This window comes from Leuresthes tenuis, unplaced genomic scaffold (genome assembly GCF_036924035.1).
Source record: "Leuresthes tenuis unplaced genomic scaffold, fLeuTen1.0.hap1 SCAF_5, whole genome shotgun sequence".
In the NCBI taxonomy this organism is placed as follows: domain Eukaryota; kingdom Metazoa; phylum Chordata; class Actinopteri; order Atheriniformes; family Atherinopsidae; genus Leuresthes; species Leuresthes tenuis.
This window is the reverse complement of record NW_027325359.1, coordinates 28,498,790-28,523,782: the sequence shown is the minus strand read 5'-3', so window position 1 is coordinate 28,523,782 and position 24,993 is coordinate 28,498,790. Positions and strand designations below refer to the sequence as shown.

General features: G+C 43.1%; 1 protein-coding gene across 4 annotated transcripts; it reads left to right on the top strand.

The window, feature by feature from the left end:
- The first annotated feature begins 158 nt into the window (after positions 1-158).
- ctcf (CCCTC-binding factor (zinc finger protein)) lies at positions 159-20,596 on the top strand. 4 transcript variants are annotated; one of them, XM_072386544.1, is made up of 18 exons: positions 159-337; positions 2,144-2,175; positions 2,296-2,437; positions 4,094-4,274; positions 4,384-4,505; positions 4,741-4,860; positions 5,126-5,305; positions 5,462-5,674; positions 5,754-5,916; positions 6,438-6,608; positions 7,433-7,566; positions 7,651-7,771; positions 11,676-11,825; positions 11,933-12,093; positions 13,126-13,308; positions 13,421-13,553; positions 13,645-13,884; positions 18,070-20,596. In XM_072386544.1, exons 3-18 carry the CDS (start codon positions 2,405-2,407, stop codon positions 18,318-18,320), a joined length of 2,556 nt encoding a protein of 851 aa, XP_072242645.1. In that variant the 5' UTR covers positions 159-337; positions 2,144-2,175; positions 2,296-2,404; the 3' UTR covers positions 18,321-20,596. The 4 variants fall into 4 exon arrangements, with proteins under 4 accessions (XP_072242645.1, XP_072242647.1, XP_072242646.1 ...); XM_072386546.1 differs by lacking the exon at positions 2,296-2,437 and having other exon boundaries at positions 160-337; XM_072386545.1 differs by lacking the exons at positions 2,144-2,175; positions 2,296-2,437 and having other exon boundaries at positions 160-337.
- The last annotated feature ends 4,397 nt before the right edge of the window (positions 20,597-24,993 follow it).

The following is a 24,993-nucleotide window of genomic DNA, read 5'->3' as shown; positions in this document are numbered from 1 at the left end:
GGTCATTTTCTGGCAGAAAAGCTCATATATCCGAGGTCACTGAAAGCATCCATATTCCCAACAATGTTATAAATTAGCTTCAATGTATTCTAAAGGGGCGCCCCTCCTGGCCAATCAGGGTGTCTACAGAAGCTTCGACACCACCCCCCAGCGGCCGCACAGGCGCACTGAGCGCTTAACTGCCATTTTGTGGCAGAAGCTACTCTACTAAAGCGGCAGAGGGATTAAAACAAACTGAGAAGCCTGCATATTTTTTTTTTACTAGCTGCTTAAACTTTGAAACTCAGACTCTGTGCTTTCACCCGAGATTACCAGGAGGAGAAACACACTAAAAGAGGTGAAGTATCACTACTTTTCTGACAAGAGGGGAGTTTGCAGGATCTTTAACCGGCCTCTAGGTGTCACGATGGGGCTCTGGGTCCTGGCGGCGCGTCGAAGAGTGTTTGTCTCCCTCTATCGTTTTAGAAAAAACTGTGGAAATATGTTTAAATATCCGTAGATCAAATAAATATACACACAATCAGTTGTATTTCATTTATATCTGTGAAAATATCGTCGATAAGAATACAGGAATACTGTCGACTTCGTTGGAGAGTTTAGGCCAAGGCGTCCATTTTCTGACTTCTTTGTTTCCCGTCTTTACTGCCTTGACGACATGGAGCTGGCGAGTTTAAGTTGTAGCCCACAACTCGGTTGCATTAACTTTATCCAAAGCGTGATAAAATATGTTCTTGCATAATTATAACTATGTGGTTGTGAGGACAAAACGGACACGCTTGGTTCAGTTGTTGGCAAGTTTCCGCAGATTTCATTGCGGTCAACCAGACTATAGCTTGAACACAGCAATGTAGCTAATGACGCTAGCTAATGAAGCCTTGGCGTGGTTGACCTAGCTTTGGTTTAGGGGCCTCCCCGCCCTTCGCTCTGTTACGACTAAGAGTGGAAATCCTCTAAATACACCTAAATGACCGTGCAAGCATTTAATTTAGTGTTTCATTTAATCAAATTGCCCATTTTAATACCTTACTATACTCAAATTAAACCTAGTTTAACTAACATTCCCCGGTGGCGACGTTCACGCGCGGAAACGGTAAGCCCTCAAGGCCAGCGTGAAAAAGAACTACGAGGCAGTCTCAGTTAAATGATCCTGCCATAGATACTCGGAGACCAAACGCACTACTCTTGTTGTCCTGAAATTAATCTTCTTCCAATACGGAGAATTGCACCAGTCTTTGTTCTGTGCCCAACGCACCGAAGTCGGAATTGGCAGCTGTTGTTGCACCCGTCGCCCGCTTGTCTCCTATAAGCCCACCTAGAGCCACATAGCCGCTGATATATGTTACAGCAGAGAGCTCCCTCTACGACTCGGCTTGGAGAGCTACAAAAATACTGCTTTATAAATGCAGTACAAGGAGGCAACAGCTGCCCAACGCCATATCTTTCCCATGTTGCTGTACTTTTGTACCTGGAGTCAAAGCGACTCTGAAGGCCTTTACCAGAGCCTCTCCTGCTAGGGCAGGTGGACATGGAAGCTCACTTATAGATTTTAGCAGAACACCAGCTGTAATACGTTTTGCCATCAAAGACATCTACCAAGTTGATTTAATTAAATTCAGAGGGCAGCCATGATGATTGTAAATGATTAGAGAGAATGTTAAGTGCACAACACACTGGAGCATTTTATTAGTTACAGTCATTTGATATCCAAACATGAGTCTTGTTGTAGTGGATATATACAGATATAATATATATGTATTAAAGTAAGTGTTTGGTTTATTTGTTTTTTGAGAGTTGTCAGAAAGGAACCGCGAGGCTTAACATTATCAGTCATGTTACAGACATTGATTTATTTGATTTTCTTATTGGGACTTTGTACAGGTGGTGTAACGGAGCACAATATTTAGGTGTAGATGTATGCACACTGCAGCTTGGGCTTTTTGTCTGCCCTGATAAATAGCAGATGACACCAATGATGACTCACTAAGTGGAAAAAATGTCATTAAAGTGGCTCATTTTCTCATAATAAAGAAATTAAGCTTTCTGAGCTAGGAGAATCGAACAGAATTCAAGCTGTCCTAGATCTTTTTGTGCAGTGATTGTGGCTGTCCCTCATGAGGCCACGTTTCCCTCTCCCTTCTTGCAGGTTTACAGTAAATTAGCAACTTGCAGTTTCAGGTGAGTAGTGAGGGTGTGGAACAGGACAAGTAACACTGACACATTGTTAGACTGTTTCTATATCTCGGCGGGAGAATTTTGTCATTGCATAAGTACAACATCATGTTTCTCCCCCCTCAGGTTGGCAGGGAGAGTCAGGTAGCAAAGATTTGATTGAGCCAAGTTCAGGGACTTCAGCAGCAAAGCAAAAGAGATCACCAACACTACAACCCTGCAGACTGCTAAGATCATGTTAACAGTGAATGTCTCCTCAGTATTCCAGGTAACAGCTGTACTGTTTAGTGCCAGCAAGTTTATCGCTCTGTTCCCAGAACATCCTCAGAGCCAGAGCAACAGATGATGAGTTGAAATGAGTTATTTGTTTTCCTTTTTATCTAACTCCTTTTATTAAGTCCGAGTTGTTGCATAAATCTATGAAAGTAATAGATTAGTTATGTGGAAATGCAGATATTATTGTAAGCATTGGTATTAAGGTTGAAGCGTAAGATTCCTACTGATGTGTCCTCAGCTAAAATATTGCTATATTTATTTTTCTAAGCATTAGACAAAGATGCTTGGATTGATTTAACAGGCTTGAGTTTCAGCGTGGGTTTGTGAGCATTGCACAAACTTTTACTGAATCCTGTAAACCTGTATCAGGGCAAATTGACATCTCTGTACAAGCTATGCACTCTTGTTGCTGTTGCAGCATCTCAGTAACATGCACACAAACATTCCTAATTCCTAATGGTCTTAAAAGGTCTTAAATTTAACTTAGTTAAACCTGCAAGAACTCTAATGAAGCAGTTCTAGCTGTTGTGGAGACAGATGTCTTTCATTAGTCATGTTTCCATCCAAAAGTGATTTGAATCATTGGAAAATCGAATAATTGGAATCATTGGAAAATTCTAATCATGTGTGTTTCCATCAAAAGTACGGACTTTGGTGAAAACTACTAACTCACAGGAGTTTTCTGCAGGTTGGCATGACAACCAGCCTGTAAACGTTTTACTTGTCTCCCGACTAGGAGTGTATCACCATGGAGAGAGGACTTGAACCTTTGTTATAAATCGGGCAAGTGGTATTGGAGCTGTCAGCCCAGTTAGTCCTGGGGATTAGAGGGGCTGTCATGAGGAGAAGGCGACAAGAGGAGTTATTTAACCTGCGACCACAGCTGTTTCCATCCCATTCGAATCAACCAAAACCTGCCACTAGTGAGCGTATTTTCATTTGTACGAATCAGGGGATTTTAATTCGAATTATGGCATTCCGTCATAATTTTACGATGCGATACTTCTCGATGCGCATCTAAACAGGCTGAAACGCACCTATTGTTAACAAGTATCAGATTCAGTCGGGTGTTCAGTCTTTCCCCACCTGGTTGTTGAAGAGGACAGGACTTCTCCCTTGGTTGATTATCGCTGGCTGAACATGGGTTTTCCTCAGATCTGGGTAATTTGCGTTCAATGTGAAAATCAATCTTTAACTCTTGCGTGGACTGGCTTTAAAGGAACACTTAAAAAGTTTGTGAACCCTACAACTGCATTTTGAAGTCCTTTGACTTTTGTTTTGCACATTCCAAAACTGTCCTGGCGCACCAGTGGGCTGACTTGGGCTTCCAGCCCTGCACCGTTCGGCTTTATTCTTTTTGGTGTATGGTTGCAGAACTCAAACAGCTTTATTTTTATGACAGTAGTGTTACATCCCACAACTGTAGGAGTAAAAGAGCAAAATATTTGACAAATTCACTGGTGTTACTTTCATGTTCTTCTTGTAAAAGTAAAGAAAACAATGAAAAGGAAAATCACTTCATACCTCCATGTGCCTCAGGTCTCAATGACTGATGTGTAGTTTTAAATGCTTATGGAAGAGGATTTGATCTGTCTGAGGATTATATAACATTGAGCTAGATGATGTTTGTGTTCACACCATATTTTAGTTCTTACCCAGCATGGACGGTGGGTCATCAGAAGGTGTAGGGATGGTGGATGTCCCCACTAAAGACTTCCCATCCATTCAGGCTGTTCACAGCCAGGATGCCATGGTGGCTGATCTCCTTCAGCAAGCTGCAGAGGCCGGGGGTGTGGTACAGGGACAAACTGGAGTCATACTGGATCAAGGTTCTGACTAATTGTATATAAGGTTGCTCCAATACAGAAGAATTGTGTTGATTTTTATCACCTTTAAGATCGTTTTTGTGGAAATATGGTCAAATGCTCTATTCCTCAGGTCATGGGGAAGGAATGGTAGCAGCTGCCCAGTCCCAGCAGCAGCTAATGGAAGGTGGTGCAGGAGTTGAAATGATGGTTATGGACTCACTGGATCCCACCCTGTTGCAGATGAAGACTGAGGTAAGCTCCATCTTAATAATAATACCGTAAATTCCGGACTATAGAGCACACCTGAATATAAGCCGCACCCTCTAATTTTAAAAAGAAAATCCATTTTGTTCTTGTACAGGCAGCACCGGATTATAAACAGGGTGTCCGCATTGTAATCTGAGATATTTGCACAGAAAGATGTTACACGGGAGGATTTTTAAACTTTTAATTAAATGCGTACAGTAAAATTAACTGTATTTGGCAGGTGATAGATGCTGCTGTTGGGGGGTCATCAGCTACAACAGGTGTGGTTGGAGGGGTTGCAGGTGCTTCTCACCAAGCTACCGTGACAACAGTGGACCAGACTCAAATCATCACCCTACAGGTACGTGCTGTTTCATTTTCATGTGGTTCTCTCAGAGTTCACCCTGATTCTTGCCTTGTGGCAGCTGGAATACACCCCCCACACCACCGCCCTGCAGACCCAAATGGGATTAAGTTGATATGCAAAATAGATGAAGAACGGATGTTTTTATTTTTTTTTTTTATTCATTTCAATTACGACAGAACAGGGCAATTTGCAGTATGCAATATAAGAAAAAAACATGATTCTTTAGTAGATGGATATCATTAATATTCTCTGTCCACAGGTGGTAAACATGGAGGAACAGGCGGCCTTGGGCTTGGGGGAGCTCCAGCTGGTCCAGGTGCCCGTTTCTGCCACCACAGTGGAGGCACTGCAGCAGGGCACCTTTGTAGACACCACTGCAATGCCAAAGGATGGCGACCCAGTCATCTGTCACACTTTACCTCTGCCTGAGGGCTTTCAGGTAGAAAGATAGACTTACCCAGAAATCCAAGTGTAATACTGTCTTTATCATTAGACTGATGAATTTAATACAGGTGATGTGTTGTGTGTGTATTATATTCTGTTTTTTTTTTTTGTTTGTTTGTTTGTTTTTTTTTAATGAATTTTTCTTTCTTAGGTTGTGAAGGTTGGTGCCAATGGGGAAGTAGAGACAGTGGAGCAGGAGGACGGAGCTGAAGCCCACCCTGAAGAGGAGGAGGACGAAGAGGTGGGGAACCAGCTGCTCGTGGAAGGAGAGGATGAGCCTGTTCAAACACCAAATGATGACCCAAACTGGGCAAAAGACCCCGACTATCAGCCTCCATCTGGAGTGGTCAAGAAGGCTAAAAAGGTAAACTGACAAGGTTATTCGTTCTAAGGGGATGGGAAATTCCTCTAAATGATTCAAACTAAACTTGCACTGTGTCCAGGGTAAAAAGAGTCGCCTGCGTTATGCTGAAGGAGATAAAGATATGGATGTTAGTGTGTATGACTTTGAGGAGGAACAACAGGAGGGCCTTCTGTCAGAAGTCAATGCTGAGAAAGTAGTTGGCAACATGAAACCACCCAAACCGACCAAAATCAAGAAAAAAGGTGAGTCGTTCATTTTGAACGTCACTGTCAGTTACAGTTTAAGTTTGATTTGGATTTTTAAAGTTGGCTTGGCTTGGAATAATGGTGAGCAGGTGCTTCACCTACCCATTGTGCAGAGAATCGGATCCACGAATATGTCCGATTCAAAGAATAAAGGTCGTTTTTACACGCACCTTTCAGCTTTTAAAAGAAAGTTGCTGTGTTATTTACAGAAATATGTTTGTTATTCAGATTTTTCTGATCAATGATGATAAGTTTGATGGAAATTAATTTTTTGCTTGAAAGGCTTTTGAATACAGCCAGAATTACGTTTTACCATCCAGAATATTGGTTGTAGGCGGTCTTACATCTCCAGAAACAGATGCAAGAATTCAAAATGATGGGGAATTTTGTTAATTTAATTGATTTTGTTTATATAGTCACATTCAAGCCAAATATAATCCATTGTAATCCAGTCAAATTAATTCAAATCCAGTCACTGCTATAATTGTCTTACCATTGACATCTTGTGTGCGTTTTAGGAGTAAAGAAGACATTTCAGTGTGAGCTGTGTAGCTACACGTGCCCTCGGCGCTCCAACCTGGACAGACACATGAAGAGCCACACCGATGAGAGGCCTCACAAATGTCATCTGTGTGGAAGAGCCTTTAGGACGGTCACCCTGCTAAGAAACCATCTGAACACACACACAGGTACACACATCTTCAGGAAAAGAATGTTTGACTGCAGTGAAACTTAAAAGAGGACTCATTTTAAAATGGTTATAAAACAGGAGATTAACAGCACCCAGGTCATAAAGAGGGCACACAACATCATCGAGGACTGCACCCACCCACAGCACACACTGTTCATGCTCCGCATCTGCTGGCCTTCAGCTGTTGAACTGTGATTGTCTGTCATTACACATTTGCAAATCTAAATTTAAACATACAATCTTAACATTGGATCTATACATATCTGTGACTTTTGCACGGTTACACAATAAAAACAATATTTGCACAGACTGACAGAATTGTACAACTAATTGCACCTTACATTAAGATCAGATTTATTGTCATGTACAGGGAAAAACATGACATTTCTCCTCTGCATTTAACCCATCCAGGTTGGCACCTGTTGAACACACACATGCACAGGGTCACACACTCACGGAGACAGGTGCCATACACTGTAGCACCCCTCTAGCTGTCAGTTCACCAGTCTTTGAGTGGCGAGAGTCAGAACCAAACCACTTTGTGGTTATTGGACGACCACTCTCACTACTGAGCCACGACTGCCCATCTCTCTACACTCGACACTTCTATTCATTGTACTTGCCATATTTTATTTCCTGTCTATGCTTAGAGTTGAGTACATTCCTTTATTTTAGTCGAGTTGTTTTTCTGCCCAGTATGGACACCGTTTTGCTGTGTATATGAAAATAAAGCTGTGACTCTTAAGCAGAGCCAGAAGACTGGTTGTTTTTCAGGTCATGCATGCAGGGACAACTTAAAGCCTTATATTTTTGTTTACACAGGAACTCGGCCACACAAGTGCACAGACTGTGATATGGCTTTTGTAACCAGTGGAGAGCTTGTTCGTCATCGTCGCTACAAACACACACATGAGAAACCCTTCAAATGCTCCATGTGTGACTATGCCAGTGTGGAGGTAGGAGGAATTCCTGTCGGCTTCATATGTTTAATATTTTCAGAAGAGAAAGGGAATGTGAACCTGTCTGTGCCTGTTACGTAGGTGAGCAAACTAAAGCGCCACATTCGTTCCCACACCGGTGAGCGTCCATTCCAATGCAGTCTTTGCAGCTACGCCAGCAGGGACACATACAAGCTGAAGAGACACATGAGGACGCACTCAGGTATAACTGCTGCATACACTACTCTTAACAGAAGAAAGTTGTTGAGTTATTTAGGAGAAACCTCTTGTGTTCATATAGTAAACCCCACCTTTAATTTGCCTCAATAATTTAAAGTACCAAGAGTACCTTAGGTACCTATTAGAAGCAGGCTTTTTTTTTTTTCAAATTTGTAGAAAATTGTAGAGAGAGACCACATTTTGGGACAGTAATTTGCATAAATGAAGTACCAAACGGGCTAACAAACTGTTAGCTTGAGAAGCTGTGACTTACAAACTTAACACTTCATGTGTCATTTCAAATGCATTCCCATCCATCCATCTATTATATTCCACTTATCTGAGGTCGGGTTGCGGAGGCAACAGGTCCAGGAGGGAAACCCAGACATTCCTCTCCCCAGCGACACTCTAGGATACTCTGCTCCCAGTTGGACGTGTAAGAAACAACCAGGTGCCTGATCCACCTCAGCTGCCTCCTTTCTATGTGGAGGAGCAGCGGCTCTACTCCGAGCTGCCTCCCTCCTCCCCCTATCTCTAAGGCTGAGCCCCGCCCCCCTCTGAAGGAAACTCATTTCAGCCGCTTGTATCCACGACCTCATTCTTTGGGTCAGAACCCAGATCTGTGACCACAGGTGAGGATTGGAACAAAGATGGAGCAGTAAGCTGAAAGCTTCTCCTTCCAGCTCAGCTCCCTCTTCACCACAACGGACCGGAGCAGTGCTCCTATTACTGCTGACGAAGCCCCGATCCGTCTGTCCATCTCTAACTCCAACTCACCATCACTGAGAACAAGATCCAGAGATACTTAGCCTCTTATGGCCATGATTATTTTCAGGTCGCCTGGATTTATTTAGATTTTATGGCTGTAGAATTGTTAGAATGTGTGCAAGTGTTTGCTTCTGCCCCTTTTTCCAAGAGAACAACTTTCAGTGTTACTGTGTGGTTTTGACTGTGCAATAACAGTTTAAAGGAGAAAAAGCACAAAACACATTTCAAGTTTATATTAATATAACAACTCTGAAATGACTTGAACAAAAAATTTTTACATGAACAGCTTCCACTTTGAATTGTCTCACATATATACAGAAAATGTAAGTTCTAGCCTTTTTAAGATAAATGTCCCGGCGTTTTTTTGTTTGTTTGTTTTTTTTAACTGGTGTGGTAGTCTCTGAAGAAGTTGTTCTCCAGCTGCAGACAGAGCCCCACAATGCACCGCTCACACTGCCATCACCCCATGCTGGCTCTCTGTGTTCCCCTGTCCTTGACTTGTTGGAACAGGGAAGGGATTTTCAGAGGGGTCCTCTGTTGCCTGCCTTTCAGTGAGACTCAAAAGAGAAATGGACTTGCTGCTGTGTTTTGGGCCTTTGCTGCTGACTGGCACATAACTCCTTGTAAAAGATGTAGCTATTAGTGACAGCAATGTCCAGAAAATGCTGGTAAACTGTGACGTGCCACCTATTGGTCCCCCTGGGGATCAGAGCATCTGGTCTGTTATGTCCACCCCTACCATGTATTTGTTATACTTTCCCCAGCTTCATAGAGTCCATCCACTTCACAAATAAAAGGTCACCACCCATGATCCAGCAAATGGAGCCTCTTGGTGACCTCTTATTCAGTGCATTTACTGTGGTGATTGAAACACCAACTCTCCCTTGCCGGTAAGTCCCACAGGCCCCAAATTCCTGTCCCAGGTGACGGAAGAGAAGCTGCCTTGTGTTAAAGTTGTCACACTAAATTATGTATCCAAATCCCAGCAAGTCTTTATTTACCAGTGACACCACCATGTCTTAAGAGAGCCCCTTCCCTGATGCTGTTGTCGACTTCCCTGTGTACAGTGAGTACATATCACGTGTCTGATTGGACGGGCGTACTGCAAAAGTCCTAGGGGGCATCATAAAGACGAGTATATGGTTGCAGAGCTCCATTTCTCTGTTTCCCTGTATTCTTTCAATATTTTAGACATTGTAAATGGTAATGGTGATGAGAAGTATGCATCCAACAGGATGATTGTAGAAGGGTTAAACTTCTCCGCCTGCGACAGGGACTCACCTAGAGCAAGTAGTCCACCTTTTTGCTGTTGAGAATCAAGGTCTCAGATTTGAATGAGCTGACTTTCATCCTGGCTGCTTCACACTCAGCTATGAACCGCTCCAGTGCAGCTGAAGGTCATGGTTTGAAGAAGTCAACAGAACCACATCATCCACAAAGAGCAGAGATGTGACCCTGAGGTTCCCAAACTAGATGCCCTCCTTTCCCACCTCAAGATCCATCCATGAAAGCCACAAATGGCGTCGCTGACAAGGGTGGAGTCCAACACTCTCTGTAAACAAGTTTGACCTTGTGCCAAGAACGTGGGCACAGCTCCTACTTTGGTTATATGGGAACCAAATAATTTGCTAAAGCAACTCCAGTACCCCGTACTCCCACAGCACCCCCCACAAGAAACCCTAGGGGACACGATCATAAGCCTTCCCCAAATCCACAAAACGCATGTCGGCTGGTCAAACTCCCACAACCCCCTCCCCTCAGTAACTCTGTGAGGGTAAAGATCTAATCCGCTGTTCCACGACCTGGGCGAAAATCACTCTGCTTCTCCTGAATATGAGGTTTGACAATGTATTGGAGCATCCTCTTCCTACACCCTAGAGTAAACTTTCCTGAGGAGGCTTTACCACATGGAAGCTTTTTAGTTACCTGAGGAACTTCTACCAAGACATGCTGGCTACATGAATGAGATCCGTAAAGTTCTCTCCATCGCTTGACGATACTCTCGGGTCAGGACTGCAGTTCTCAACGCAGGCTAAGCACAACCTTGTATTTCTGCCTTGACGCCAACTGAAAGTCCTTCTCCATGACTCGCCAAATTCCCCTACACCTGAGTGTCATCTTCAACAACCACCGACACTTCAGCCCTTCTAGCCACTCGGTACCTGTCAGGTGTTTCAGGTGACATGGGACAGCCAAACCCGAAAGGGTTCAATTGACGGTGAGCTTCTCTCACCGCAGGTGTCCACCAGTGTCCATCAGATTTCATGTCCCCAACCTCCCCCAGTATGTGAGAAAATCCTACTGGAGGTGTGAGCAGAAGAGCTCACCGAGGCCTCCGTCAGACCTTCCCGGGTCACCTGGACTACCCGTTTGGGCTTACCAGGTCTGTCCCGCAGGCTTCCCCTCAGACGGATACTCGCCACCAGGCGACGATTGGTTCACAGCTCTGCCCCTCTCTTCACTCAATTGTCCAAGATGTACGGCTGCAGGTCCGATACGAATACAAAGTCTATCATCGACCCTTGGTCTAAGGTGGCCTGGTACCAGGTACACTTATAAACCACCTTATGCTCAAACATGGTGTTGGTGATGGATAATCCATGATTTGCACAGAAGCCAAAAACAAAACCCAGCTCAGGTTAAGATCAGGCAGGTCGTTCCTCCTAATCGCATCTTTTCAGGTCACTCCATCATTGTTGACATGGGAAGATCAATGGAATCCCCTGATGACACCCCCTCAAAGAAATCACCCAGAGACTCCAAATGTTCTCCCTTCTGAATTTTAATTGGACAGAAAGCATATTGTTTTGAGAAGCGCTTTTATTGTGAGACATGGGGATACATACTCGACTGATCCAGAGTCCCCAGCCCCAGTTATTATCAGAGGAAGTTTTTATTCAGGGAAATGAGATATTCAATCTAATGTTACGAACTGAACCCTGCCCAGCAACATACTTGTAAAACGCAGTTATCACTTTTACTTTGAGTTAAGCAATATTGTTCAAATCTCTACTTTTGGCAATTCAGTACAGTTTGATTCATCCTGAGGCCCCGTTTTATTATGTCACAGTTATGTTAGATGGAGAACATTAATGGTACAAAACAGTACGTTTGTTTACATGCTTGATGATTTTTCTTAGGTGAGAAACCGTATGAGTGCTACATCTGCCATGCTCGATTCACCCAGAGTGGAACCATGAAGATGCACATTCTGCAGAAACACACAGAGAATGTGGCTAAGTTCCACTGTCCACACTGTGACACCGTCATTGCACGCAAGAGTGACTTAGGTAAGACACAGGCAGAGTCCACTTACCAGACCAACAATCGAGTTTCTCAGCCATGTTGTTTCACCTCCCTACTGTGTGTGTTTTTTGTCATTTGTGTTCATGTAAAGGTGTCCATCTTCGTAAACAGCACTCTTTTATTGAGACTGGAAAGAAGTGTCGTTACTGTGATGCAGTTTTTCATGAGCGCTACGCACTGATTCAACATCAGAAGTCTCATAAGAATGAGAAGAGGTTCAAATGCGACATGTGTGACTACTGTTGCCGCCAGGTTTGTCTGCTTATCTTACCTAAAGATGGTGCCAGTCTATTTTAAAGGTTTCATATTGTTAAAATTGACATTTAACACATAACTTAACTGTTAACATGAGACCTTTTTTTCTAAAGCAGATCTAGATCCTTTATAAATGCCATAGAATTCTCAAACTACTCAATCCAGAGAAATGAATGAGTCATTGATGCTGTTATAAACCTGCCCAGGACAGTCATTTTGTGTGACGTTCTCCTCTCCCTTTGCTCCGCTTCTTTGCTACAGAAAATAGCAAAAGAAGTAGCCGACATGCACGTTTTGCCAAAGATTTGAGTCATGCATAAAGGCAGACCTACATGTGCACTGCCCAAAATGATTGCTACTGATGGAAACATATTACATACAAAGCAGAACTTTTCCCCCTATGTGAGAATGCAAAGGCAGTTTGTTTTCACATGTTGGTCCGCTCCAGCTGGTTGCTGATGGGGACATTCAGGTGGACACAACCGGGCTGCTCACAGCTGAAGTCAAATGACTCAATCTTTAGGCTACAAAAAGTCCAACAATAAAGGCTCCAGGTTAAATGTAGACAACAAGCAATAACGCAGAGCAAGAAACAAAAATGTTGACCTCTGTTTTGTATTTCCATCTGTATGTTTTTGTCACTCCTCAGAACAGACCTTTAAAACACTGCAAGTTGTGAGAACTTGTCTAGTGAGTTTTGTGTCACGTTCTGAGACAGGGAGCAGCTCTTTTGATCTGCTTATGAGACCACCAGTCAGTTATTTCAAAGCCAAATGTCTGTCAGTAACCATTGTTATTAGATGGATGCATGACCCATAAATATGGAACCTTTTTAAAGCGATAATTAAAACATTAAAACAGAGTAGATTAATGAAATTGAGAATCTATGCCTTTAAACTATCTATGAGCCTGTTTTTGTGTCCATGGATTCATTCTCTGCAGATGATGAACTTCATGCTCGTCCATTTACCAGCTGAGATGAGTCACTTGCTAGCATTGTCCTAACTGTCCTAATGCTGTTGCGTCTAGGAGCGCCACATGGTAATGCATCGTCGGACCCACACTGGAGAGAAACCGTATGCATGCAGCCAGTGTGAAAAGACCTTCAGGCAGAAACAACTTCTAGACATGCACTTCAAACGCTACCATGACCCAAACTTTGTCCCCACCGCTTTTGTTTGCCCCAAGTGCAGCAAGACCTTCACTCGCAGGGTAAGGAAACTCTTTCTGCTGTAACACACCTGAGCTGTAGTTCTGAGCGGCTAGCAGCCTAAGCAAGCTGATTACAAAAAGCCAATAGACTATCTAACTGTGTGCTTTTTAGAACACCATGGCTCGCCATGCTGAGAATTGTAGTGGTGAGGTGGAGGAGGGTGAGAATGGAGCTTCAACCCCCAAGAAAGGGAGGAGAGGAAGAAAGAGAAGGATGAGGAGCCGGAGAGATGAGGATGACAGTGGTGAGGATTTGACATTTTATGCAGTTTGTGGCTTGATGTGGTTTGCCCTGTTCCTATTGTCTCAAGTCTATCTTTTATTGCTGTTCTTCAGAAGAGGATCAGCCTGAACAGGATGAGGAGGATGAAGGTGAGGGTGAGGAAGAAGGGTCCCTACTACAGGAAGAGGAGGAACCAGAAAGTATGGAACTGGACCAAGCCCCTGCTGCCATCCCAGTACCAGCCCCTGATGAGCCACCAGTCAAGAGGAAACGAGGTCGCCCCCCAAAGAACGCCCCCAAACCTTCAACTCCCAGCCAGGCCGTGAGAGTGGCTGGCAAAGTGACTGCTTCAGGTAAAAACACTGATTTACTGGATTCAAATCAAAGTTTGCTAAAGCATGAGACTTGACCAAAGGGCAGAAGCACACAGAATGAAAAGAAAACTATAAAGTCAAATTTTTAACTTTGTTAACATGTCCATAAGATGATTTTGTGTCACAAGACATCTCATGAGCAAAGTCAGCCATCAGAAGTGGCTGAGAATCTCCAGAGCACTACTGAAAGTCTCAGACAGATGAAGTTAAACTGCCTGTATGTGCTATCTACATGAAGGAAATGGTAACCAACCAACCCTGACTACTGGGGTTGGGAACAGATGAAAAGCTGGCAAGCTAAGACTGCTGCAAACATCTTTGTATGTTATCTTAAGTATCACTCTCTAGTTTTTTTTTCTTCACAGAAACTTTGAAATGTTAATTTTGGAGGTACACGGATGGCTTTTTAGATTTATTACTGCTGAAACCAGTCTGAAATCCAGGACCTAAAATGAAGTCCTGAGAGATTCCTTATTTAAGGGAAAAAGGAGATGCTTCAATAGGAAGTGAACATTTTAATATGCAGCACTGTGAACTAAGACAGCATGTGAGCAGGAGTTGACTGTAGAATGTCATTAGAGTCGACTCTACCTTCAGTAGAGAGGACTGTGGAGGGCTTTGAAACTTCAACATGCTCAGGCGTTTGATAACCACACATTATTCTGGGTTTGCTGCTGTTGTTCTTATGCAAACCTAGTTTTTGCACTGAAACAGAAGTTTTTGGGGGATGTCATCCAGGGTAAAAATTTCACTGACGAACATCTGAAAAGAAAAACAGAGACTGATAGTCATGTCCGAATGTTGCTTGGTAATGTATAGGTGTCAGTGCCCAAATCATTAAGACACACGTTACTGGCGTGCAGCGTTGCTCCGTTCCGTCCTATAGCTTCCGTTTCCGTCATGATTCTCGGCACCTAACTGTCAGTTGCGCCGACCTAGGCAAAAATACATCAGACTGTGCGTCTCGATCAGGAGAAGTGTGCTGCTGTTTTTCAGGATTTCTGGAAATGATTGTCCCACAGGAATGCTGCTGAAAAACTAAACACTATAACTCAGCCATACTTCATCATAGTGACACCATTCAACGTTTGAACGGGTCAGGAAAGATGAAACGTTTACTTGATCAAGGGTTTTTTTGACAGCCTTTACTCGGGGGCAGTTTAACTCCTCTTACTACTGCGATGCTGTCACCCACTCATATTTCACAGGCTCCAGATGAATCAGAAAACACTCAGACAAATGGACAAATTATACATCATATATTTCTCTATATACCGTCATCGTGCTGCATACTTCACCTGCCTGTGAAATCATGGACTGACACAGATGGTGGCGCACCAGTTTGTGTTGGGGTCTGCAGCTTCTGGACGCCGACATCACACCTCTGCAGATTAATCAAATGACCCACATTAACTTCTGTGGTACTTTTAGTATCTTATGAAAATGTTTTTATCATTCGCTGTTTACCATAAAGCAGTTTTCAGGCACATTGAGACAGTAGTTTAAACTTCAACTTCAACGTTTCACTATTTCAGGAGCTCATTTTGAATCTGATGGCAGTAACAAATCCAAAAAATAACGTTGGGACAGGGCAGCACGAGGCTGAAAAACTAAGTGGAACTAAAGAGAAACATGTTGCAAGTTTTCACACTAATCAGCAACAGGTCAGTAGCATAAGTCGGTATATATTTAAAAAGAGCACCTTAGAGAGGCTGAGTCTCTCAGAAGTAAAGATGGACAGAGATTCAGCACTCTGCAAAAACACTGGGTTCTACACACTGTGGAGCAGATTCAGAAAAATGTTCTTCAACATAGAAATTCTGAAGACTTTGATTATTCCATCATCTACAGTACGGCTGCACGATTATGACCAAAATCTGGATAGTGACTGGATAGTGTAGTGGTATGATTGCCACCTTTCATGTGGGAGATCTGGGTTCAAATCCCCTCCATAAAAGGTACTGTCTCCAGTAGGGGTCCTTAGGCAAGACCCCCTTACCCTATCTGTAAGTCGCTTTGGATAAAAGCGTCTGCTAAATGCATAAACACATATAAACATATAAAATCATAATCACGATTATTCTGATCAATATTGTTATCACGATCATTCATCTTGTCTGGAAAAACATGTATTTTTATTGCACCATTTATAAACAAACAATGTGCCAACAATTTTTTGTGAAAAATAAAACTTTAAATTAGAATAAATGATAAATAATGCACCCCGCCTTTCGCCCGATGACTGCTGGGATAGGCTCCAGCCCACCCGCTACCCGATTAACGGATTGACGGTATAGAAGATGGATGGATGGATAAATAATGCAAAATAAAAACAAAAACCCAATAATTAAGTAGTAGCTGTATTGATCGGACACATGTCTTTGGCCAAATAAGTAGATTTCGCGCCTGTTATTTCTGCGTGTCTTTGGGAGGTACATGGATAGGGTTCTGCCCGGTGCAGGTTGCTGTAATGGTTGTCTGGGTTGGTGCTGGACACGAACAGGGATTTTGGGAATTAACATTAGCTTTGGCCTTCATGCATTCCTCATATTTAGGTTTGTGATGTTTTTTCAGATGATTGAACATCTTAGTGGTGTTACTCTGCGGGGCAGACACTTCTTTGTTACACTCTTTGCTAATAACTTGCTCTTGTTTAACATCACTTGCCCTGAATCCGAAACAAGTCCAGACAATGGATGTCGCCCCGTTTCGAGGCACAAGCTCCTCGCCATCCTCAGATGCTGCTGTATTCTTCTCAGCTTTCGACATGACTTGTTCTCATCGGTCTTACTCATAGACTGTCTAACTAGCTGCCGCTGCAGGCTGTCTTACACTGTGCGCATGTTATTTAGGCAGCTTAATGAAGCCTTAACCATGCTTTCACCCACTGGTGGTTGGTAGACTACTGGTTGAGAACGTGTGGTTAGATATGCAGGCAGCAGAGCTCGCATTTTGAATGTAAATATCGTTGACGATCAGGTTCATTTAATTGTGGCCACCAAAATCATGATCATAATCAAAATACGATTAATTGTGCAGCCCTAATCTACAGTACATAGTATCATCAAACGTTTCAGAGAATCTGGAAACTTCTCTGTGAAAAAGGGACACAGGTGATGAAATAATACTGGTTGTCTGTGACCTTCAGGTCCTCTGGCAGCTCTGCATTAAAAACAGATCTGATTCTTTCCTGGAAATCACTGCCTGGGCTCAGGAACACTTCCAGGAATCAGTCAGTGTGGTTACATGAGTGCCATCAGATCGGATTAATGGCTAAATTACAATAAGACTGAGTTATTCAGTTCATGTAGACACATTAATCTGACAAGAAATAGAATCTGATCGTATTACTTGCGATCGAATTACGACCCCGAGATAACTCGATCCAAATGCCCCCTGAACATGCATGTAGACGACAGCGGATCGGATCGAGCGTTCTGCGCATGCTCGAGATTGTTTCCTGCGATCGTCATCCGGAAGTTGAAGGAGACGATATTACTGTTGTTGTTGCCGCCGTCAAAAAGAAACAAACAACGTGATGGAGAATGTGCCGTTGTGCATCGTGTTTGTGCCATAACCAGCTCATCACAAATGTAGAGGGACGTAGCTTCATCTTGCTCTTCGTTCGCCATCTTTCTAATGCCTGAGTTTGTTGTTGTTGGTGGTGACGACGTCAACAGGAAGTGGCTCTATTAGCGATAGTTGAAATGGGGACAGCGCCACCTATCGTACCGGGGTATGACATGATTTGTGCCAGTGATTCGATTAAATTACCGTCATATCCAAGGATCATTACTCTCAGATAAGGAGCATAACCAAACTATAGCCATAATCGAGTTAATCTCATCATGTAGACCCACTGTCTGTGAACACAGCTCACTGTAACAGCCACAGATGCATTAGCACCTATAGAACTGGCAACCTGCACATCTGGAAAGACACCTTATGTCTATACGGACCGACTGAGCACCTCTTATTGCTGTGTAGAATCTACGCTCTTCCATTCATCTGAGAGCAAATTAATGTATTAGTTTCATATCCAAAGCTGGTCACATTTTCATAAAACTCCTAACGACACTCTTGCTTTTAATTTAATAAAATGAATGTTGAGTACTTTTAAATAAATCCCTCAGTGTGTGTTAAAGTGTGTCTGTTGTTTTGTAGCTGCTGCCATCATTCAGGTGGAGGATGAGAGCACTGGAGCAGTGGAGAACATCATAGTGAAGAAGGAGGATGGCGACACCTCTGCAGTGACTCCTCTGGAACCAGGAGTGGCCCTGACTGTGGAGGGGGTGGGGCTGGGAGAGGAAGGGGTGGAGACCGTGGAGCTGGCTGTGAATGAGGAAACGACAACAGCAGCCGCTGCCAACGGGGATCTGACACCAGAGATGATCCTTAGCATGATGGACCGATGAACACTCCACACACATCTGCTTCTCAGAGCAGCCTTAAGAGTGGCGACAGGAAAACAACCATGTACAAAGAATGAAAGCTGCATGTAAATACATGACCTTCACACCTATATACAGAAATTCTTACACTGCTGATTCAAGGCCACACACACACACACACACACACACGCAGTAACAGAACGTCCAGCACACACCTGCATCAGCTGAGCTCAGACTCTGCTCCTTCTGTTTGAAGCTTTTCTTAAAGAATCTGGCCCACACCCTCGCCTGCAGACGCCTGCACCATACAGACATTTTATTAGATGCTATGTCAGATTGCCCTTTGATTTAAAACCAAATGTTTCCCCCCTTTTTTTTCTCTTTTTACACAAATATATATGAATCTCCTCTGTCAAAGGTCCTGCAGTGTAACTGGTGGCCATTAGCTAATATGAGTTCCAGCTGTGATGTTGCTGTGTGGGGGCAGATGGGATGGCCCGGGAACGAGTGTGAGACCCCCCCCTATCGTCCTTCTGTGGTCTCTTTTGGTGTGTCCACATGGCCAGTGGACAGCCCGTTGATGGTCAGCTGTCTGCTGAATCGTGCTGGCTGTGTTTGGGCTCAGTGACAGTCGATCTTTGGTTTTTGAAAGATCAGCACTCTTACAGCAATGTAGCCAGTTTGTGTCTGATGATGGACATTATTTTCAACTGTCTCTGATGCTCCAAAGACACACGGACAAGACTTCTTCCCGTACAATTATTCAGATTCGCCGATCAAAAGGACTTGCTTCATATACTTCACTTTACTCTTCAGATCTACCACTTGTTCTGTCATCATCTGTAAGCATGAGTTTATTGTGTACATGCGGTTTGAAGTGGCCCAGATGTGACACGTCCGTGGTGAGATATAATGTTGGTTTGGACAGACGGTTCTCTTCTCCGCTTGTTTAGAACAATTCTTCTTTAAAGAGATGGACAGATATGATAAAATCACTGAAGTTGTGATCGTTTCTGGCTTAAGCTCCACTTTTTTGACACTGATGGAAGATATTTGTCATTCATAGTGAATGTTCCCTCTCATCCTGCTCCACATTCTGAAGGAGAAGTTGACAGGCTGCTGGTTGAAGGAGGTGCAGATAAGCCTGATCGGTGAACATTCCAGGAGTTTCACATGAAATGAAATCATGACTCTGCATTTGAATCATCTCACTAGAGTTCTGCTCTGTATTCTCTTTTAACTGTAGGCCTACTTGCATCTCAGTTCCTGCTGTTGTCAGAACCGCTGTGTAAGACTGGACTTAGGTGTAAACATGCATTATAAAGCCCATCTGCAAACCTTTTTGATGTTTTGTAATAACTGATTTGTTAAAATAAATTTCATTCTTTTGGAAAATCATTTAGGAATTGAACATCCTGAGTGTGTCATAATGATCATGTGTTTGCAGCCTCCCTCCCTGCCTGTGTCTGTTCTTCTGATTTCTGCTCATGTTCCACTTGCCTCTGCGTCTCTCTGTCTCCTCCCTTTAAACGGGTGTGAGATGACCGCCAGCAGGTTTTTCAATTCCTGCTCATGTGCAGCTGCCTAAAACATGAAGAAACTTTCCGTTTTTTTCTGCAAGTTGGTGTTGGTGAGTGTTAACATGATACACATTGACCTGCTTCACAGCAGCTCTGACCATGGCCAACCCCCCCCCCCCCCCCCCCCCCGTTCCCGTCTCAAAGACCATTAGATCCTCCTACCTGTATATGTGTTATTTGGATTTGGATTTTAGTTTTCTACTCACATCCCAGCCTTATTTAGCATCAGTCAGCTGTGCTGCAAGCTGTTTGATGTTACTTGAATCAGAGCTGCGTTTGCTGCTCGGGGTCACCACTGTGAGGAAGTCTCTGCAGGACATGTCAACACTGTAACAAACAAATGATCCCATTTCCATCTTGTGAAGACGTTCTTTCTCAGACTGATCCTCCAGCAGCAGTTCAGCTGCAGGTTGTGATGGCTGTTTGTTCCCTCGCCCGACCCGTTCCCACTCAGATCTCTTCTGCTGTGGTCGGACTGTAAAACATATCTGTCATGTTGTGCAGCATTGTTTTATCTTATCATGTTGGAACTGTTGAAGCTAGTTTTAAGCACGTCCCTGTTTTCAAAGCAAATGAAGAGGAATCTTGCCTTGTTATTTTTCAATAGAACACTCTGTACAGCCCATAAAATAAAAATAAATCATCTTAATGTGCATGCTTCTGTTGTTTCATCAGCTGCAACAGTTAATTAAACAAATTACACCCTTAATACAGCTTGAATATATTGAGTTTGTGCTGAATTCTTTTCTTTCCTGAGTGAAAGTAACTAACGGCAGTAAAAAGCTGCTTCTTTTACTTGCCTGAGCAGAGATAAACAGCTATAACAGCCTCTGCATCAGTCAGAATGTTAAACATGGAAAAGCTTGAAACGTGTTTAGTTAAGTCAGAGGAAATGTATTGATTACATACATTAATTGAAAATGAAAGTTGACATGAATAATGTGGGCTGTAACTGCAGGCGATGTACTACAGGTGATGTACTGCATGTGACAAAGTGCAGGTGATATACTGCTGGTGATGTACCGCAGGTGATAAACTGCAAGTGATGTACCGCAGGTGATAAACTGCAGGTGACATACTACTGATGACAAAGTGCAGGTGATAAACTGTTGATGACAAAGTGCAGGTGATAAACTGTTGATGACAAAGTGCAGGTGATATACTGCAAGCGATAAAACTGCAGGTGATATACTGCAGGTGACATACTGTTGATGACAAAGTGCAGGTGATATACTGCAAGCGACAAAGTGCAGGTGATAAACTGTTGATGACAAAGTGCAGGTGATAAAAGTGCAGGTGATATACTGCAAGCAATAAAAGTGCAGGTGATATACTGCAGGTGACATACTGTTGATGACAAAGTGCAGGTGATATACTGCAAGCGACAAAGTGCAGGTGACATACTGCTGATGACAAAGTGCAGGTGATAAAAGTGCAGGTGATATACTGCAAGCAATAAAAGTGCAGGTGATATACTGCAGGTGACATACTGTTGATGACAAAGTGCAGGTGATAAACTGCAGGTGATAAACTGTTGATGACAAAGTGGAGGTGATATACTGCAGGTGATAAACTGCATGCGACAAAGTGTAGGTGATATACTGCCAATGACAAAGTTCAGGTGATAAACTGCAGGTGATATACTGCAGGTGATAAACTGCAGGTGACATTCTACTGATGACAAAGTGCAGGTGATATACTGCAAGCGACAAAGTGCAGGAGATATACTGCAAGCGATAAAAGTGCAGGTGATAAACTGCAGGTGATAAACTGCGGGTGACATACTGTTGATGACAAAGTGCAGGTGATATTCTGCAAGTGACAAAGTGCAGGTGATAAACTGCAGGCGATAAAAGTGCAGGTGATAAACTACAGGTGATAAACTGTTGATGACAAAGTGCAGGTGATATACTGCAGGTGACATACAGTTGATGACAAAGTGCAGGTGATAAACTGCAGGTGATAAACTGTTGATGACAAAGTGCAGGTGATAAACTGCAGGTGACATACTGTTGATGACAAAGTGCAGGTGATAAACTGCAGGTGATAAACTGTTGATGACAAAGTGTGGGTGATATACTGCAGGTGACATACTGTTGATGACAAAGTGCAGGTGATATACTGCAAGCGACAAAGTGCAGGTGACATACTGTTGATGACAAAGTGCAGGTGATAAACTGCAGGTGATAAACTGTTGATGACAAAGTGGAGGTGATATACTGCAGGTGATATTCTGCAAGCGACAAAGTGCAGGTGATAAACTGCAGGTGACATACTGTTGATGACAAAGTGCAGGTGATAAACTGCAGGTGACATACTGTTGATGACAAAGTGCAGGTGATAAACTGCAGGTGATAAACTGTTGATGACAAAGTGCAGGTGATATACTGCAGGTGACATACTGTTGATGACAAAGTGCAGGTGATATACTGCAAGCGACAAAGTGCAGGTGACATACTGTTGATGACAAAGTGCAGGTGATAAACTGCAGGTGATAAACTGTTGATGACAAAGTGCAGGTGATATACTGCAAGCGACAAAGTGCAGGTGACATACTGTTGATGACAAAGTGGAGGTGATATACTGCAGGTGATAAACTGCATGCTACAAAGTGTAGGTGATATACTGCCAATGACAAAGTTCAGGTGATAAACTGCAGGTGATGTACTGCAGGTGACAAAGTGCAAGTGATGTACTGCAGGTGATAAACTGCAGGTGACATACTGCTGATGACAAAGTGCAGGTGATATACTGCAGGTGACATACTGTTGATGACAAAGTGCAGGTGATATACTGCAAGCGACAAAGTGCAGGTGACATACTGTTGATGACAAAGTGGAGGTGATATACTGCAGGTGATAAACTGCATGCGACAAAGTGTAGGTGATATACTGCCAATGACAAAGTTCAGGTGATAAACTGCAGGTGATGTACTGCAGGTGACAAAGTGCAAGTGATAAACTGCAGGTGATAAACTGCAGGTGACATACTGCTGATGACAAAGTGCAGGTGATAAACTGCAGGCGACAAAGTGCAGGTGATATACTGCAAGCAATAAAAGTGCAGGTGATATACTGCAGGTGATAAACTGTTGATGACAAAGTGCAGGCGATATACTGCAAGCGACAAAGTGCAGGTGTTAACCTGTTGATGACAAAGTGCAGGTGATATACTGCAGGTGATAAACTGTTGATGACAAAGTGCAGGTGATAAACTGCAGGTGATAAACTGTTGATGACAAAGTGCAGGTGATATACTGCAGGTGATAAACTGCAGACGATATACTGCAGGTGATAAACTGCATGCGACAAAGTGTAGGTGATATACTGCCAATGACAAAGTTCAGGTGATAAACTGCAGGTGATATACTGCAAGCGACATGCTGTTGATGACAAAGTGCAGGTGATATACTGCAGGTGATAAACTGCATGCGACAAAGTGTAGGTGATATACTGCCAATGACAAAGTTCAGGTGATAAACTGCAGGTGATGTACTGCAGGTGAAAAAGTGCAGGGGATATACTGCAGGTGATAAACTGCAGGTGACATTCTACTGATGACAAAGTGCAGGTGATATACTGCAAGCGACAAAGTGCAGGAGATATACTGCAAGCGATAAAAGTGCAGGTGATAAACTGCAGGTGATAAACTGCAGGTGACATACTGTTGATGACAAAGTGCAGGTGATATTCTGCAAGTGACAAAGTGCAGGTGATAAACTGCAGGCGATAAAAGTGCAGGTGATAAACTACAGGTGATAAACTGTTGATGACAAAGTGCAGGTGATATACTGCAGGTGACATACAGTTGATGACAAAGTGCAGGTGATAAACTGCAGGTGATAAACTGTTGATGACAAAGTGCAGGTGATAAACTGCAGGTGATAAACTGTTGATGACAAAGTGCAGGTGATAAACTGCAGGTGATAAACTGTTGATGACAAAGTGGAGGTGATATACTGCAGGTGATAAACTGCATGCGACAAAGTTCAGGTGATAAACTGCAGGTGATGTACTGCAGGTGAAAAAGTGCAGGGGACATTCTACTGATGACAAAGTGCAGGTGATATACTGCAAGCGATAAAAGTGCAGGTGATAAACTGCAGGTGATAAACTGCAGGTGACATACTGTTGATGACAAAGTGCAGGTGATATTCTGCAAGTGACAAAGTGCAGGTGATAAACTGCAGGCGATAAAGTGTAGGTGATATACTGCCAATGACAAAGTTCAGGTGATAAACTGCAAGGGATATACTGCAGGTGATAAACTGCAGGTGATAAACTGCAGGTGACATACTGTTGATGACAAAGTGCAGGTGATATACTGCAAGCGACATACTGTTGATGACAAAGTGCAGGTGATAAACTGCAGGTGATAAACTGTTGATGACAAAGTGCAGGTGATATACTGCAGGTGACATACTGTTGATGACAAAGTGCAGGTGATAAACTGCAGGTGATAAACTGTTGATGACAAAGTGCAGGTGATAAACTGCAGGTGATAAACTGTTGATGACAAAGTGCAGGTGATAAACTGCAGGTGATAAACTGTTGATGACAAAGTGCAGGTGATAAACTGCAGGTGATAAACTGTTGATGACAAAGTGCAGGGGATATACTGCAGGTGATAAACTGCAGGTGACATTCTACTGATGACAAAGTGCAAGTGATATACTGCAAGCAACAAAGTGCAGGTGATATACTGCAAGCGATAAAAGTGCAGGTGATAAACTGCAGGCGATAAAAGTGCAGGTGATAAACTACAGGTGACATACTGTTGATGACAAAGTGCAGGTGATAAACTGTTGATGACAAAGTGCAGGTGATAAACTGCAAGCAACAAAGTGCAGGTGATATACTGCAAGCGATAAAAGTGCAGGTGATATACTGCAGGTGACATACTGTTGATGACAAAGTGCAGGTGATATACTGCAGGTGACATACTGTTGATGACAAAGTGCAGGTGATAAACTGTTGATGACAAAGTGCAGGTGATATACTGCAGGTGATAAACTGTTGATGACAAAGTGCAGGTGATAAACTGTTGATGACAAAGTGCAGGTGATATACTGCAGGTGACATACTGCAGGTGACATACTGTTGATGACAAAGTGCAGG

Coding starts and splice junctions, on each gene's coding strand:
- ctcf (XM_072386544.1), top strand. CDS start 2,405: ATGTTAACAGTGAATGTCTCCTCAGTATTCCAG. Junction 5,306..5,461: donor CTCTGCCTGAGGGCTTTCAG/GTAGAAAGATAG, acceptor TTTCTTTCTTAG/GTTGTGAAGGTTGGTGCCAA. Junction 7,772..11,675: donor ACACATGAGGACGCACTCAG/GTATAACTGCTG, acceptor GATTTTTCTTAG/GTGAGAAACCGTATGAGTGC.